General features: G+C 40.8%; 1 protein-coding gene and 1 long non-coding RNA gene across 4 annotated transcripts in view; one reads left to right on the top strand and one right to left on the bottom strand.

Annotated features, from left to right (window-relative positions):
* atf7ip (activating transcription factor 7 interacting protein) overlaps nucleotides 1-18,832 on the bottom strand; it is a 55,333-nt gene that overhangs the window by 30,888 nt on the left and 5,613 nt on the right. For 2 of the 3 annotated variants that reach the window (XM_035659654.1, XM_035659653.1), the window contains exons 2-9: nucleotides 6,068-6,120; nucleotides 4,643-5,167; nucleotides 4,058-4,493; nucleotides 2,808-2,989; nucleotides 2,566-2,703; nucleotides 2,333-2,404; nucleotides 2,142-2,227; nucleotides 433-485 (exon numbers count right to left, since the gene is read on the bottom strand). In XM_035659654.1, the coding sequence (XP_035515547.1) occupies nucleotides 433-485; nucleotides 2,142-2,227; nucleotides 2,333-2,404; nucleotides 2,566-2,703; nucleotides 2,808-2,989; nucleotides 4,058-4,493; nucleotides 4,643-5,161 (1,486 nt within the window). In that variant the 5' untranslated portion in view covers nucleotides 5,162-5,167; nucleotides 6,068-6,120. The remainder of the gene's footprint in view (nucleotides 1-432; nucleotides 486-2,141; nucleotides 2,228-2,332; nucleotides 2,405-2,565; nucleotides 2,704-2,807; nucleotides 2,990-4,057; nucleotides 4,494-4,642; nucleotides 5,168-6,067; nucleotides 6,121-18,832) is intronic. The other variant, XM_035659655.1, reaches the window with a different exon arrangement.
* On the top strand, nucleotides 13,139-14,810 carry LOC118326632. The gene is made up of 2 exons (XR_004796649.1): nucleotides 13,139-13,275; nucleotides 14,127-14,810. It is a non-coding gene; the product is annotated as an uncharacterized LOC118326632 (long non-coding RNA).

Raw genomic sequence — 18,832 nt, 5'->3', positions numbered from 1 at the left:
TCCTCCTGAATGTTACACACTGGATCTTTAAAAAAGGCCAAATCATTTCCTATGTCAGCTGGGTACTGTCAACATTACTCAGACAAGCATAAACATGATGGGGACTATTTTCATCCACAGATTCAGGATTTTAAATAGATTAAATTAGTAATTAGTAATAAAGGAACATGTCCCTCCATGCTTGGCTGCACAGGCTTTACTTAGTAAGATCAATTCATTGTTGGTTTTGGTCATTTTACATTTCTTTCGCATTGTGTAACGAATGGACATAACTACATGAACACGTGGAAAACATGCAAACTCCCCATGAGAGAAACAGGACCAAGACTCAAAGCTTTGGAGGGAACACTGTGAACCATTGTCCCTCTGCTTATTCTATCGAAAGAAAAAGACCAACACAACATCCAGCATAAAGGAAATCCTGCTACTCACCAGTTGAGCTGGACGACGACGTCTGCTTTACCTCCATGGATGTCCGGACTGGCCTGTTTAGAAAGATTGCTTATGCTTAGAGCTGTTCACGCTTAGGGATGTTTATGTCCACCACAGGAAGACAGCTGAATGTGTTATGGTACTAACATTTCATTTTATTTCATTTCATACAGTCATCTTGGAACAACTTGTGGTAAGAGTCCACCTCATAACTTAAGTACATGTCAGTGTTTTCATTAAAGCATTAATCAGTATGTAAGTATAGTTCAATGGTTTCAAGTGTGGTGCCAATTCCACAGCGTCTTATGTACAAGACCCCAGGGTTTCAGTCCTTTTCAATATGCAATTAATTTCTATGAACGCTGACGAGAATGTGATATTTAGACAAAATGTTTTGATAATTTTAGTGATGCATAATGACAATTGTCCCAGTATGCTTCTGTTCCTGTAACGTAAGACTGTCAAAATGACACGGCGGTTTTTTCATCATATTCTCGAAAAAATTCCGGTCTTCTCTTCACTCGCAGTATTTCATTGATACTGTCACGAATCTCTCTCCAGCTGTCAGAAGACAGTACAGGGAATCGACGCTCAATGTACATGTGCATTGTCCTTCTTAAGTTCGTGGGCAGTGCCTCTTTGCCCAATAATCCAACATAATTGACCTTTGCGACCCAGTCACAGTAGACATCATATGGGACTAAGTAGCGGAATATGTAAGATGCGTAGCGGTCCGGCCTGGGTTTCCCTGAGCTTCTTTTGCAGTTGTGGAACAGCACGTTCTCCAAGTGGGAAGTGATTGTGCGGAGTTTAATGTCTGCTCTGCATTTTCCTTCACTGTATTCTGCCAGCTTTTTTGCCATGGCAATATGACGCGCCACATCTTTGTCCTCTCCCTCCTCCATTTCCTCTTGTTCCTTCTCCTTCTTGTCAGACAATGCAGGAGTCTTAGCAACAGAGGGCGCCACTCCCTCTCTGGGCACCTCAGGCTGCGGCTCTACTGTCTGCCGACGCAGCACGCTGTTGGGAGGAGAGGTGCAGTTTTAACTACACTCTGCACTGCCTGAGGAAACACTCAGGCTTCACATTGTAGAACGTCACAAGACTCAGGACCAGGACCCACTCTGGGTTATTTTGCAGGTGCAAAACACAAGACTGGCACATGTGTTTGTTTATTCCGAACAAGTCTTAAGAAATATCTGGAGTGAAGTTAAGAGTTTAAAAAAGTTGATCCTGACAAACCGAACAAGGGACATGGAATCGTGGTTTCCAAAAAGGTATGGATTTGGAGGATGTAGGGATTCTTTATTCTGTCCATTAGTTTTAAATTCAGTCTCTAGAGATTACAGATGGCAACCCGGGACAATGTCAACTATTCACGCTGTGAACGGCTTCGTGTGTAGTACTGGCTTCAGTCCGGTATTGTCACGTTCATACAAAGGCCAAATTATATTCACACAAAATACCCAAGTGCAGACTGCTAACATGTTTAAATACATTTATGCTGTGAATTTTGATGAATCAAAAATATTTTGTCACATGATGAAATGGTCTGGCAAACAGGTGAGCTTGCACAGAAGTGCTCAAAATCACTTCCAAAGAACCCTGAGAACCTGATTGCTAAATTCACAACATATACAAGTATGGCATAGTATTTCTCATGTAAATCCCTATCTCAGAGAAATTGCTCCGGGCATGGAAACACTTACCGTTGAACTTGGTTGTTTGCAAGAGTTGTGGTCTTGGTAGCAGCAGCAGTAGCAGCAGCAGCAGCAGCAGCAGCAGCAACAAGCGCCTGTAGAAATCAGACAGCGTGCTGTCAGAACATTTTATTTATATATTTGATTATGTTCCAGGTTTAAAGATTTTAGCATGCAACAAAAGGAAAACAAATGCTTACTTCTTGTTTCCTTTTGTTCTCTGACGCCTGATTGGCCTCTCCAAACTTTTTTGCTAGTCGGGCTATCTTAGCCTAAACAAATGGTAGAGAGACAGATTTGTGCATTGCTAATTGTGGGGAATTAATTTTAGCAGCTCCAACCACAATCAGCAAAATAGCATCTTACAGCACTGCACATGTTTTTGTTACAATAAAAAGAAGTGCTTCACATTATAATGTTACTGTCTACTTACTTGGAGTGTGTTGATGGCAGTTTGGTGTTTAGTGGCACAGTCAATCTTGTCTACTCTGTCTTTCAGCTCTTCGAAATGTTTGTCAAAAATGGTCAGCTGCAAGGCTCTCAACCGTTCATCCACTAGCTGTTGCACAATCTGAGAAAGAAAATCAGGTAAAGACGGGGCATCAAAGCAGAGTTCAGTTGGCTTACACTGTAAGTAGTGTTAAAAGCTGTGCAGCAGAATAGTTGCATACAAACCTTTCCAAGTTTATGGTGACTGCCAGCTTTTGCAGTAATTTTAAATTCCAGTTGAGCCTCCAACTCCTCACGTTCCACCTTGGGCCTCTTCCCCTCTCTTTTTACGGTTTGTCCATCTTTTTCGTAACCCTCTGATAAAGTGCGCTTCAGTCCAGAGGTGGAGCCCTTCTCCTCTTGCACTACTTGGGAAACAAAGAGAAAGGCCGGTTAGTGCCCTACGTGTGCCATTCATTGCCCTAAATCTTTTGTGTGTTTCTGTTTTAGGTCAGTTTCAGCCATGTTTAGTTTTTGTCTTACTATATTTTTGCATCATTTCACTTTTGTCTTGGAAAACCAGTTAGCATAACTGCACATGATCTCTACTGATCCAAGTCAAATTAGGTCTAAACTGAGCAATTTGCCATTGCTTACACATCGATCAAAACTTAACTTTAGCCTTATAAGTTCTTGTATCTTTGGATTGTCTGGCCGGTATTAAAAAAACTTTTATATTTAGCTCCTTTTACTAGCAACATCATCAGAGATCATTTTCTGAAGATCAAATTTCTGGCTTCAAAGTGTAAGCTTTTATGTCAACCTCATTTTCTTGCACTGCATAATACGTGGCATTTAATACAACATTTTTATTATTCTTACAATTTGATTAATTGAAATGACAAAATACAGGTTTTACATGTAAAGTCACAGAGAGGACCTCAGAGTCTGCGAAAACAACTGTATAATATCTTCTTGGACTCTGGAAGAGGTTTGGCAAGTCTGACAAAGTTACTCCAGTGACATCATCTGGGTAACTCAGCTTGGGGACGTGTTTTTGACAGAAATCCTTTTTGACAAACTGTTGGCGTGGAGTCAAAAGGACAAGGCAGGGAGGGTTTAACAACAGATGTTACTGAGTTGCGTTATGGGAAGTGTAGGTTCCTGTGTTTTTGGAGCCTGACTCATGCAGTGACTACCAATGTTTTTTATTCCGTCTCTCACAAATAGTCCAACTTGCAACGCTAAATCTACTAATTTAAAATATATCTTATTAACAAGTAATACAGCCTACAACCCAGAACCCCACTATTTTCATAGCCTTCTATTTTGGGTTCAATTGGTTTAACTAGAGCACAGGAACGTAGAGCTCTGCATGTATAAAATATTTAATATATCTAATAATAATAATAATAATAATAATAATAATAATATCATCTAATATTATTATTTCAGTTATCTTGAAGCTATCTGACACAGCGTCCACTATGTCATACCTGTGTTAGATGGTGGAGTGGATGATGGCCGAGATGGCTTTGTGGTTTGTCTAACTTCAGTTTTTTCCTTTTTGGTCTCTACTTTCACGGAGTCCAACTCCATCTTTGTCTCATTTATCGATCCCTTCTTCCCATCCTCTTTTTCAATCTCTTCTTTTATTTCCTTTTCGTGTTTTAGATCTGCACAAGAAGAGGAAGCTGGACGAGACGAGGAAGGACAACGAGCAGAGGAATCGGAAGTGGTGGCTTTGGGGGAAGAAGGCTTTTCGTCTTTTTCTTTGGCTGTGGAGCCCTCGGGGTCCTTTATAGTGTCATTATCTGTTTCCATTGGTTCTGTGCAGTCAGATACTGGCCGTGGCACAGACGAACATGAACCCAAACCTTTTAAATCCTTCACCAAATCCACAGCTGGGTCCTTTGTTGAAGTCTGTTCAGCCTAAGGAAGAGCATAATTAACGATTAATTAATTGTAACTTTTTATGGAGTTTATCCACATTTCTACATTAACCATCAACATCTGAACAAATCCAATATAAATCCAGGTAAGTAATTCTACATTGTGAAATGTATAAGAACAACATTTACCTCTTTCTTTTCCATCTCTGGGTTCCCCCCTGTGTCTTTTTCTTGGTTTTCCTTGGATTCTGTTGACGCTGGTGTAACACACTCATTTGATGAGGACGGTGAAGAACCTTTCTTTTCCCCTTCCTCCATCTTTTTCAGTTCAAAGTTTAGACTGTGGAATGGTGATGTGGGAGAAGAAGGAGAGTCTTCCTTTTCTTTTGGGCTTTGTGAAGAGTCAGGGGAAGGGGATAGATTTAGGGACAGGAAAGGAGCAGGAGAGCTCAGAGAGGTCGGAGAGGAAGGGGACGCAGCACAGGGGGAGTTTGAGTCCGAGATGTTGTTAAGCTCTTTGTCCCCCATTTTCTGTCCATCCTCTTTGTGCGTGCCATTCATTAGAGGTGGTGGAGATGTGTCAGACAAACCTGGAGCAGCTGTCAACAAAGTGCTGTGAAGACTCTCCAGTTGCTGTCGATCACTGATCTTCATGGTTTTCCTAGCACGGAAAATCTTCTTCTTCTCCTCTGTCACAACAACTTCCATTGCTGTCTGTGGAGGGACAAGGAAAGATTAGATGATATCAGAAGGGCATGATCAATCTAGGAAAGATCTAAATAAACACAGTGATAGCTGCTAGAGTACACAGTCACAGTCACTTCCGCTTATGAACCTGTCCTGGGCTTAACGCACTGCATAGTAAAGAAATGGCTGCAGAGTTTCAGAGAAACCACTAGAGGTCACTGTGGAGCCCCACAGCTTTCTTGTTTGTTCTTTTCTGGAAGCTTCTTCTTTCACAGAGATCTGCACACTAAAATGGTTCCTCAACTATCTGTTTCTTTACTGCAAATTTGACTTAGTATCCAAGCTACATCATGCAGACCCTTACTACCTGATTACACATTTCTGTATCCATCCTAAAGTGACAACAGTCAAGGTGCAGCTCAGTAAGCCAGCCCTATTCATGTCAGTCACAAAAGCCATAACTTCTTACAAATTCCCTTTTTCCTTCATTTTCTGATTTGCCTATGGATTTCATGTTTACCTAAGCCCCGATCCAAAGAACAGAAATGACACTGAAGTTAACAACAGCAGCAACCCAACCTTCCTCCCATCCCCCCCACGTTCCTATTGGTTCAACCTCAGCAAATCAGAACAGGCAAATCGAGGCTGTGTTGGCAGCAGTAAAGAAGCTATGCAAAACATGAAGGATTGTCCGTATATAGTTCTGATTGTTGCACACATGTGTGTTCAGGCTAGTTGTTCTATTTTATTTGTATAATGTCATGTATATTCATTTTATGTGAATGTCTTGATTTAAACTCCTGTTTATGGAAGCTGCATTAAAGCTGTGTGCTGCTCATTTTACATTCAGTAGCAAACAAGAAATGTGCTATGCTATTAGGTAACATGCAGTCCATACACTAAATAAATGATCTATGAATAACTCACCTTCAAGCAGAAAGATTCCTGCTCATGGATTTACCACAGAATTCTTCGACAACCTGAAAGAAAGAAAATATTTTTTTTTTTAGTACATTTTATGATCTTAGGTTCAAGCTAGGAAGACAAAATCATCGATGTATGAATCCACAGACCATGCAAATGAAAGTGTAAAACTAAATATAGCTCCTCTGAATTAAGCAGTCTATCTGCATCCCTTGAGCTGTAACTGAGCCCTCGGCATCAAAAGGAGATATTTATTTGAGGGATAACTATGAATGAACACAAACTGGAAGTCCAATTTTGTTGATGACAATAAAGTATATCAATACATATATATCTGTATCTTTAAAGCTTTATAAACGGATTTTCTTTACTTGTATTTCATGCTTCATGTAAGTTTCTGTTTCTGTTTCATTTTGGTAAGAAAATGTGATCAGACTTTTACTTTAGATATTTTAGACCTAACAACTGCGACATGATTACATCGATAATAAAACAGTATAACAAGCATCAAACACTTTACCAACCCGTACTTTAATGAATGGGAGCTCAACAGTCTGCAGCCACAGGGATTCGTTTTTCAGCGGTTAACAAGTTGACTGCATTTCTGATAAATGAGTCTGTGTGTTAACCCACCTCAAAGTTATAACAAAAAGTTTTTAAAAACACATAATGTATGCAGTTCAATCTGTCTGTCAGCGTAGGAACAGAAGACAGAAAGCCAGTTACTAATCACGCAATCTTTCAAACCTTATCTGGTGAGATCAATAAGCTGCTTCCGTTTTACACTGTAAAGTTGGTTAGCTCTACTGCATTTCTGACCTGCAAGACTGCAGCTGACAGAGCCGTCTGAAAAGGCCTCGTTCAACTTAGCCATGTGTGTTCTGCAACCTAGCAAGCTCTCACCTCAGAAAGGAAAATGCAACATTCACTAAGAAGAGTGATCTGGGCTGAGTGTATACTTTACACTGCATACGCACAATACTGTAAGCCATTTCTGCTCTGCTTTCAGCAAGTGTGCTTCCTGCAGGGACCAAAAACTTACTGCAAAAACAAATGGAAAGATATTTTATTGCTTTAAATTTAACTTGACAGCAGAATAATATGAAGAGTCATCATAAACAAATAAAGAGCGGTGTAAACTGCGAGCACGATCTCTGGTACACTTCACATTCCAATGTTATTGCACACTGCGCAGAGCACAATGTCCCCCTCCCCCATCCTACGGCCTCATTCACTGCGCCTGGATTCAGTGCAGAAACTCAAAATGGCCGTCAGCTCTGTCGTTTTCTTCCAGACTGAGCTCTCAGTAGCTAGCTGAAAGGGATTCCCTAACACATGTATCAGATTGCAGGACCACCCTGTTTAATAAGGATTTTATGTTCAGCCTGAAGCTTCAGCAAGTTGGCAATGTACACAAATTGTAGAATATGTGAGCGTCATTTTATCAAACAAAAATGTTAAATAAGCCAAAGTTAAACATTATCCAAATGTGTATTTTTCTATTTGTCCACCATCTTCTCCTACACTCATTTCTGTTGCGCTGGGGTTCAAATATAGACTGTTATGGTTTAAGTCATGTTTTCTAATTACACTAAACACTGTGGCAATAATAGGAGTTATTTCTAAAAAATGTTTTCAAGCTCATACCAAGTTCACCAGTCCATCTTTAAAAAAAGGACAGTCTGCAGCTACATCAGTGAGAAGTCTGCTGAAGCTGACAACCACTAATCAAACAATCATTTCATGTGTCCGATGTGAACGCACAGGCTGGGGGTGGCTTTTAATTCGCGCCTCAAGCAACGACAGCTTTATTTTTTAAAAGAGAAAGATCGACAGAGACAAAGCAATATTAATTTCACCACTGTATTCCTAGCTCAGGCAAACTGAGTCTCGTCTTCAGGGTCAAGTGAATGGGTCTCAATTAAAACCCCATAATGTCGCTTCATGCAAGTCACGATTGTTTCCTGTGACACTGCTGACACACAACATTAGGCCGACTTCCATTATTTCTGTCTTTAAAAGAAATGATGTATCTTCTGTCAAACACCCACAGGACTGCTGCAACTGGAGTCAACAATCCGACACGCTCCAATTTCAATGCACAGAAGAGAGGGCTTACACAACTTTCAGCACATTTTAATCATTTATTATTAAAATCTTTAAATAATTGCTTTCCCAGATTGTGTTTATTATTAGAAAGTCTTCTCAGTAAAGTTTTGATAACTAGGTTGCCGTGCCTGAGAAGGAATTTTTCACATGTACGTTCATGCTAAACTGGAAACATCAAAAACAGGAGACAAGAAGAGATTGTCCACCTTCTTTCTCTCTCCACTGTTTCAACACCAGGTGACGAGTTGTTGAGCTGCCGGTCCAATGTCACAAAGTTTAACTCTGTTAAACTAAACTTGCACCTCTCCAAATAACTGGAAGAGCAAGGTGACTAGGGAGTTAGTTCCTGCAGCTGGAGGGCTGAAGTAAACAACAAAACCTTGCCATACTTTCAGTTAGAGGAACATCGAAACTTCTCTTTCAGGAGAAAAGTATCACATTACTGGTTCAAATGTGAAAGACTCGAGGCTGTTTTGAAGGGGAAAGTTGATCACAACCCCAAAGTAAAAGTCATTTTTGGTTGGGATACAGTACATGAAGAGTCCATGTACAAGTTGGCAGAGCAAGAACAGCATCCAGACTGTGATACATGTCTTTAATGAGGTATCATTTATCCCTGATGGAAGTTATTTCACTGGCCGATACAAATGAAAACCTTTTAAATGGATCACAATCTAAAATATGGAGACCTGTCAAATTCCAAATCTTTATTTATTTATTGTACGCCGCTGTGCTCTGGCTACATAAGGTTTCCAAAAATGTACCTTTGTGCTCCATTTAATCACTGGAACCTATTACTGTACACACAGTACTGTCTGTGAGCGAACCAATGTGCGGCATGAACAAATAAACAGTAACAAGCAAGTCAAGTGAAAATATTCACATGACCGTGTGCGTCAGCGGCCGAAGGCCCAAAAACAATAATGTTCCAGCACCATTTAATTTAGCAGGTGCACTGTGGCTCTAATATGTTGTTTGCAGAATAATACTTCTACAGTTAGTTTGTGTTAGTAATGATCAGACGATGCCCAAATTGTGTTCAAAGCTTTCTGCCACAACAGCACAGAGTGACGGTCCTCTTTGGATATAGCACATAACACCACATGACCCACCGTTCACCCAATTCAAAAAAACTGTGGTAGCGATTGCACGTGCAGTCTTGTGGGTTTGATATGCAGCTAGACAGTGCTGCATAAAGGCATACAAAGACAAACCTTAATTATTGTTAACAATGGAAATGCTTTACGCCTACCAGTTATTTACAAGAGCTTCACATACAGAGCAAATATATTGCTACTAATTTGATGGCAGTGCTTACAAATACATAAATGTACAGTCACTTAGGTGTATGGACACACAACTTCCATTACTCAGCCCAAAGATGAGAGCGCGACCAGGAACAAACTTTCGTACTCGGGTAACGCGCACAGCGTAGCAGGTAACCAAATGTCCCTACCAAAACTGTTGAGAAGCTACATCAGTGAAAATTCACAACAAACACGCAAACATACACATAATGTATAAAATGAATGTTTCCGGTTAAAAAAATAAAACATACATAAAACAATAAGCAAAACCTCCACTGTCTTCGACTAGCATAGCACCTTCTGCAAGTATGAAAAGCTAAGCTTGAGAAGAGTAAAGCTGCAATGACAAACAGTGAGTTAGATTTAAATGATAAACAGAAATGTCAAACATGCTTTAAAAGCAGATAAATGTCAACCTTTAGCAGGATGTGTGGGATTGAGGCCTTCCATGTAGCCTATTTGTTGACTGTGGGAGCAGAGAACGTCTGAGAGACCAGCAGGACATAAAAGGAGGAGGAGGAGGGACTCAGTTAGGACTAGTCCATCTTGTTCCTCGCAGGGGTGTGTGCTATAAAGGGTGTGTGGCCTACATGAGCCTATAATGGATATTAATTAAATCTTGTCAAAAGGGAAGTCAGATCAATGCTCCTAACACAGCACTCTGCTATAATGCACATTATCAAACACAAACAATAGAAGTCAAAGTGTATGATACGTCTGCAGGTACCACAAAGACACAAATCTGATCTTGTGCGTACAACATTTAGAAGTACAGCGTGGTGATTATCAATACCAACCCTAGCTAGCAGCGCACAGACAGAGGGGAAGTACACTGCACAGACTGTTGCTTAGCAACACCCATCCCCCAACTCTAGCACAAACTAGTCCACAGTATGGAAATCTACAGCAGCACGGACTAAACCATTCGAGCAGGGCAGGGGGGGACTCTCCTTTCTACAATAACATCATAGGCAAAGGAAACTTGGTGATAGAAAAGATGAAAGACAACTCTGCAGCACAGAAATACCACTCAGTGCTTCATTGTAGCTGTTTGTTTTAAGATGGCTTCTGGTGCTGTGATGGTTTGTTTTAATTATAGTCAAATAAAAGGAACAATTACATACATAGCTGTAAATAAACAGGGGAATGTATACTGCCTCCTCTAGTCTTTGACATATTTAAACATGAACTGAGCACTGCGACTGTTAGCCATAGCCTACTGAGCCCTCTAATGAGCCAACCACTGCGGAGTACAGGGGACCAACTCAGGAGGTAATATGAGCTCACACATCAGCTCTCTTATAGATCGAGCTAAAGGCTAATCGTTCAAGAACGGAGGGAAATCTGTGGCCCTGATAGTTCTGCTGTTTGCTCTAATGTTCTCTTGGTTAAACACACATTGTCCTTTATCCTTCAGAAAACATCCCACTTCACGCCCCGGAGTCCTAGCTTCTTGTTTTATCTCCAATACCACTTTTAGAAAACAACACAATAAATAAACTGTGACTGAAAATGAAATTAACTGGACCAAACAAAGAGCAGGTTTCTCTCAAGCAGCGTCATTTGCCAGCAAAGACAGTTTTAATGGGAACAAACTGGACAAACAGAAAATTAAAAAACTAATTTTTTTTCCAATTCTGAGAGGTTCACTGGGGCGATCCATTACGGGTCGGATAAATCAATCAATTATTGAACTTATCAATGGACCACATGGCTTAAAACGCCAGAGAAAGGCTCATAAGTAAAGACGAGGAGCTTGTTTTAAAGCAACTATGATTCCCTCCTTTAAGCAGACATAATAGTGGAAAATATATTCAAACAATAACTAAAGTAAAATACATTTTAACATGACAAAGCACATTATGCACTTTAGTCAAGGCCTAGCTAGCAGCGCACAGCACAGTCAACTGAGAGGCAGCTAAACCCACTCTCACCAGGACGTCTCTCCATTTCACAGACTCACTCTCTCTCACACTCACACACACACTCTCGTTCTCTCTCTCTCTGGAACAGCCTCTGCAAGTCAAACATGGACTAAACCATTCTGATGGTGGGGGGGAGTGGGGGTGGAAGTTCAAAACAAAAGAGATAAAAGAAGATAAAGTATTCAAGTAATCGAACAGTCAAAGTGCAGTTAGATATTTGCTACATGAGGGCATGATGTTATTATTATTTAGTTATTTATTTATATATTTATATATATATATATATATATATATTTATTTTATTTATTTTTTTTTTTCTTGGGTTTTCACAGAAAATCTTTTTTTGGTTGTTTTTAGCTTAGAGATTTTTATTCATCTTCAAAACAAGTCGCAAAAAACCAACATGAGCAACTTTCTCAGGACATTGGATACAACAACTTCTCCTGATTAACTTGTAATAAACTGCGATTAACCATTTAAAGATGATCTACAGGCAAAACTGGCTTCAAAATTATTTGTGTCATTTTGTGCTCAGTCACTCATTCTTAAGATTTAAAACCAAGGAAAAGTCTCCTTTTTTTAGCCTTCACACTTCATGAGCTGCGCACAGCAAAAGAAATTAGAGCAAGCTTGGGAGGCCGTCGACTACACCAAGCAGCCTCTACCCGCCCACCGCCTCCCGCCTCCTCCCCCGCAGCAGGGAGGGCTGCTGTTCAACAGGACTGAACCATTCCTACACGGGGGTGGTTGTTTACTCAAGAGGAACAAAGAACACGCACATATAAACTGAAAAATACACATTATTACTTCCCTGTCTGAAGTTTGCAGCAATGTATTCTTAAAAAAAAACTGTTAATTTGAGGTCATTTCCTGATTTGACTCATTTGCATTCAAAACAGAGTAAAATGTATTATTAAAGAAGTAGTAGACAGGAAATGTAACTTGTAATTACAATTAACTTTTGATTACAAACTTCACCTGTCTTCATCAGAAGACCTGTTGTGAGGGGAAATAAATCTTGCAGTACGTTCTTTGCCCAACCCCCCTTTCTGTGCAGAAACACAAAATGGCCACCAGTGCTGCTGCGAGCAGCATGCTGAACACAGGCGTGACTCTCAAACTCCGCCTCCTAACGTAGTACTCTGTATCTGCAGAAATCTCATATGGCTCTGGTGGGAAAACTGAACAAAACTTACTTTGATTGTTCACAATGATTGATCTGTGTGTGTTGTAGTGCTCACCTGTAAATCCTGTAAAGAGCACATGTCTTGTACAAACACACTAAGTTATGACTAAAGACTTAAAAAAACAATTAGTTCCTTTTTTTTCAGGGCTGCTAAATGTTTTATTACCCTCAGTCTAGATAACTGGGTAATAAAATAATGCCTTTTCTTTTCCAGGCTGCCGTCAGTGCTGTAACAGGAACCCTGACACTTAGCTGTCTCTGTCAGTCACACAGGAGGGTGTTACTCCTAATTTCAAATCAACCAAACTACAATAAATGTTAACAGTTGTCCAATGTTAGACACTTTGTATGGAGGGTAGTAAATACTGAGTAGGTAATGTCAGTGTGTGTCCCAACATTACTGCGCACAGTGCGCAGTCCTCCCCTCCCCCACCATCTCTGCCTGCATCTGGATTCACTGAAACTCAAAATGGCCACCTGGTCTGCTGTGCGCAGCCACACAGAGCTATTACAGCCTGTCAAATCTTACATAACATCTTATCATGTTACGGCAGCAGCACATCATTAAAAATAAATCCTATGTGCACAATTCTCACCAAGACGTTGAACGCCAGTTGAATGGACCTACCAGAATATTTAGCGAACAGAAAGAAAAGCAAAGTTCGCCTGATTCTCCTGAAGCAGGTAGCTTACTTATGTGGCTGTTACCAGCGATCAGTTTTATTCTCATTTAACTGTGAGTGAAGCTTTGAAGCAACTCATATTTCCTCACAGTCACCTGCTGTGTAAGCTGTTAAAAGGCTGTTTGTATTTCCTATTTAACTAACTTTTAGTTTTTATTATATTTACTATTGTTACACTGACTTTTGTACATTTTCTACTGGTGTAACTTAATTCAGGTTGTTACTCAAGACATGCTGAAAACATTATTGTGCTCCTCTGATATTCCCTCCTGGTTACAAGCAGTGGTTGTGTCTGTGCTGGGCAATGTGCAGCTCCTCTATGTAATCAAATCCCAGACAAGTCACCAGTGGCCAGACCTAAGTACAGGTGTGAATGCATCCAAGACGCACTGAGGACACACTGTGATGCAATCGCTCAGACCATGTTCGGAAGTGGTCCGGGCTAGAGAGCTGCGCTGGGATCTTGCAGGAGGGGGCAGATTTATCTCGCACCCATTAAAAGGATTGGTACAGAGTCAACAAATGAAGTTGAGAACAAGACTGACACGGGGTTTTACAAAACAACAGCAAATCAAGGAAAGTGAAATAACATCTTTTGTCCTGCAGGACAGGAGGAGACATGAAATCTCTAATGTGACGGCCACACTGAAGGAACGGCCACTCAAATGACACCGTGTGCGGACGATGTACTCATTTGCGCACCAACTGCCTCAAATAAAAGTGCGAAGAGACGCCACAAAAACATGCAAAATAGATTCTCATTGCTGGAGTAGACAGGAGCCTCGGTCCCAGATTTCCATTTGGGGCTGCGGAAATGATGTACGTGTCTTTTCTTTTTCTTTTTTTGCACAGAGCGGGGAAGTGAGATCCGATCACGTGGTCACTCAAGACGCATGTGGAGACACAATCTGACGCCAGATGTGAACTGACGAACTATCCAGATGCACATTAATGGCAGGTGTAAACACGGCTCTAGATTTCATCATACCTGGCCTCTCTCTACGGAGCGCACTTCCTCTGGGTGCTTCTGTTTCCCATCACAGTCCAAACACATGCACGTCAGGTGGATGGGAGACTCTGAATTACCCAGAGGTGTGAAAGTGAGTGAGGATGTGTGTGTCTGTCTACGTGAGACAAACTCAGAGACTGCTTCTCTCCCGATGCATGCAAGGACAGGCTCTGGTCTCTCACGATCATGAACAAGATAAGAGGTAAAGAAATGGACGCACCTAAATGTGAAATCTCACACGCAGTATGAATGACTAATAGAAAACACATAAATGGAAAGATACAGTGTGGTTGTCGTATTTTAATGATATTGCAATTTTCTGGTAAAAAAATAATTGTTTTAAAGGAAAATGTTGTAGTTAATATGAAGTAATCTTCTGATATTTTCCAGAGAAACTTGAACTTACACAGATTTTAACTGTGATAATAGATTATAGACATGCTAGCAAGTGTTTGTACGACAATGATGGCTGTCTGAAGCTCGATCATTCAACTGTTAAAAAACACAAATAAACACGCACACACAAAGAGACCAGGCTTGCAGAGTAAATATGAATGATATATTTGAATATCCTGGCTAGGTGGAATTTATACCGTTTCCTTTGTTCACACTGCACTTCACAATAATCTCTCATTGCCTGCAGAAAACTAAACACAGTCAAATACGCATCGCCTACCGTCTACTGCAATCTTTTATCATGTTTCCCATAGGATCAGACAGTTTTATGTTGCTGCTACTCGGCAAGCAGGAAACCAGACGGGGCCAAGAGTTATTCTAAGCAGCAGCTGATTATGGATCTTCCTTGTGACATTATCTCATGTATGGCGATTTGTGTCCCGTTTTCCATCCATTCAGGTGGGAATTTTCCCTGCAAGTTTCAACTATAATAGCTGTATTATTTCAAGAGTGGATCTGTTGCCTTTACTTAAGGCCACTGTGAGAGTAAGTGAAATTTAATAGTGTAGAAAAATGACAAATGGACAGAACGTATGGATTAACAATTCAGTATTACTGGCAAAAGAGAATTATTCTCAAAACATAGTTTAAATATCAAGCAACAGTCTAAAATCACTGTTTCTTAGCCTACCATTGCTCAAACATTGTACGCGTGATTCGTTTTTTTTCTTGTCATTTAAATGAGTGGAGACCAGCAAGAGCAGGAAGAGAAGGAAAGAGGGAAGAAAAACAGGGAGGGGGTGGGAAGAAAACCAGGAGTTTCCATGTGAATCAATGTGAAAGCACATGGTGAGTACTCTTTAGCTGTGCGCTACTCAGGGAAGATCATGTCATGGCTACAAAAGAAGCGAATGAACGTTAAGTGGCACACCCAGAATAAATAAAAACACACCAGGTGCAACACAAAGATAATCTTGGTTCCCTGAAGACAAAGTAATAATAACCCTGTTTTGGTTACATGCAGAACTGAAATATCTGCATGCTGCTGCTCTCCTTTTACTGGTGACACTGATAACCTAAAGAGCATCTCTGGAGTAACTACAGTTCGAATGAGCTATAGCTAGCACCACACAATCAGAACTGAAGTCCTCAGCCTCAGACAGAGCGCCAACACCCCTCCCCCACACCAGCAGTCTGCTTCAGTCTGGAGTAGCCGGCATGGACTAAACCATTACAGCACAAGGGCATTTTCAACAACAAGGGAGGGAGCTAGAGAGGTGAAACACAAAGCTCTCTGTACGATTCGAGCTCTTTAGTTGGAATTTCAAAACTAGATTAGCCTATGTTGAACAGGAACATGTTTTAGTGATTTCTAGTCCTCTTAAACTACTACAGATTCCTGACATGGTCCCTAAAGAGCAGCTCATTCTCCTATATTTGATACAATTTTCTGTCTCCAACTCATCTATGTGTTAACAATGGCACATGTCTCATAACTTTGTTAAATCAAGATGTTTTATGGGAGGATAAATCCAGTGCTATAAGCTGTCTTTTTCCTCTCAAATTTGGGCATGAGTAGAAAGTAGCTATGAGAAAAACAGACTGTTTTCTGTAGAAAAAAAGCCATACCAAACAGCTATTTACAACATTTCCCCAGCTCTATGATTTGGATTAGTCAACAAGCTAGCCTACTCAACGCTTTCCCCTCCCCCACTCCTTTCCCTGTGATAGATCGCTTGCAGTGCATGCTACAGCACAAAATGGCTGCTGCTGCTGCTGCTGTACACAGTTACAGCAGAAAGACTCCCCTTTAACAGGAACAAGGCTCATGACTGCACCTGGTTTCTTTGGTTAAACAACACTGCTACTTTTCTCCCTGCTGGTTTGTTTTGTGAGGTTTTGGATTTCTTTTGATCATAACACATTTTTTTATTCTGTATTTAACCTGCAACACTTGGTGAAAGCTAATTTATATCATATTATTTTGCATCTCTGCATTATGGGATAAACACCTTCTATATTATTATTATCTTTATTGCTGTTACTATTAGTATAGGGCTGCACCCTAATAGTCGACTTAATCATTAGTCGCTGAGAAGAGTCTTCTTCAGTCCACTTTTCATTAGTTGGATATTCGCAGAACAACGTCAAACTCGGTTCAGGAGATGCGCCTTGTCACCGGGACAAAAGTATCAAAGGATTGTTGCAACATGGACCTTTTCTCTTGTAACACAGAGTCACTTACGGGTGCACTGCTGCATATGCTTACTGTACTAGCTGCAGGGGGATGGGGGAGTTACTTGCGTAACAGCAGACCAGTGGGGATTGCTGCTAACGAGCGGTGCTGGATTGAGCGACAGAACCAAAGCGGAGCGGACCAACATAGGCCACCTGATTTACAGCGACTATTATGACTCCATGTAATGCTATATACATCATCCATAATAGCACGTTTTTGTGAAGTTGGAATTTATTTATTCTGTGCTTTGAACAGCGAGACTTGCGTGACGTTACACTGCGTTGAAATATTTTAACTCGATGTTGCTGGTTGCTCTGACACACTTCTTTAATTATCATTCAACAGGCGGATGTTAAAATCTATATATTTAAATAATTAAATTAATATCATAAACATGCTATGACAAGTCGACTATTAGTCGTTAAATTAAGCAATAAAGTCATTAAGAAAAATCTTTAGTCGCGGCAGCCCTAATTATTATTATAGAAACTGACCTAACCTGAGACCTTTTAGCTACACTTAACAGTTGCCGTAACAACGAGGGATGTTCCTGGCGACTAATTTTGCCATCGATTAAATGAAAATGGTCATTTAGACTAGTCGACCATTATTACTATTCATGCAATTCTTCCGGACCCAATAAGTAGGGTGGCCCAGAGGTGTCAGGCCGAATACACAAGCCACAACACAAGGAAAATTAAACTACAACAGGAGTCAAACTACAACGGAAATGAACGGTTAACGGATTGTTGACAATTGAGGCGGATTGTTGCTGGCGTACTATTTCATAGAAATGGACCCGAACGGGTGTTTGCGCCGCGGGCGTCGGGAACCCGAACGACTTCTGGCTTTGCGCTGTCTTCCTTCTATGAAATAGTCCGCCAGCAACAATCTGCCTCATTGTCAACATCGTTACCGTTCAATTTCCGTTGAGTTTGCTTCTGTTGTAGTTGAACTTCCAGTGTTTTTGACTTCCAGTGTAGTTCATTCTGTTTGTGGTTTTTGTATTTCCGTTGTGGCATTTTGGGTATTCGTCCTGACATCCTCTGGGCCACTGTAAATAAGGAAGCATACGAGCCTATTAAATTACTAGTCTGCCGTTTAAATGCCAGAAAGAAGAAGTGCAGCTGCTACATGAAAATTTTACTTGAATCTCTTTCGTGCACCACGCAGCTTTGCTATCTGTCTCCTCTGCGCTTACTGCGTGTGTGTACAAGCTCCAGCCTGCAGTGAAAACATCGCTGCAGGCGGGCTGAGGCCTCCAACTCCGGAAGCGAGACAGCGGGGATGGAGAGCCCACACTCCAACGCCACTGCAAGTGTAACAGAAGGCCCTTGAACACATAAAAGCTAATTAGAGTAATTCATTAATGTAATCTGCGCAATTAATAGGGGAAAAAACATTCTGCAGAAATACAGTTCATGCAATTAATCAAGCAAGAAGCTGCTCAGAAGCAGCCAAAACACTGCAGGATACTTAAAAGGGGAAGACATTCAGCCAGAAACTCAAAATAAAACGGAGAACCGGGGTAAAAAAAACTTGATCGAGGGCCTCCCCTATTTTCTACAGGTGGGTTAAGAATCAAAGAAATTTCTCTGATATTTAGTATCGACTACTAAATTTCTGGTATTGTGACTTCCTGGTTTGGCGCCAGCATTGCCCTCTTGTTACCCCATTACCTCTTCCTCTGCTTTCCATCAGTTCTGTGGTATTGTGGGGTATTTTGAGACTTTTGAGAAGTTTTAAGACAGCCTTCAATGCTTTCAAATGCAATCACGCAGTAAGTAACTGCAATAAATGAAATAGCATGGTATTTCAAGCCAACCGCAGGGGGATGCCATAAAGAAATGTGAAAATACTGCATGCCACACTGTTGCGCCATCTACCATCACAGCGGGAGGACATCCTTCCACT

Source organism: Morone saxatilis, unplaced genomic scaffold (genome assembly GCF_004916995.1).
Source record: "Morone saxatilis isolate NCDOM2014 unplaced genomic scaffold, NCSU_SB_2.0 Contig17, whole genome shotgun sequence".
In the NCBI taxonomy this organism is placed as follows: domain Eukaryota; kingdom Metazoa; phylum Chordata; class Actinopteri; family Moronidae; genus Morone; species Morone saxatilis.
Note: the sequence above shows the minus strand (reverse complement) of the source record. Positions and strands in the feature narration are given on the sequence as shown.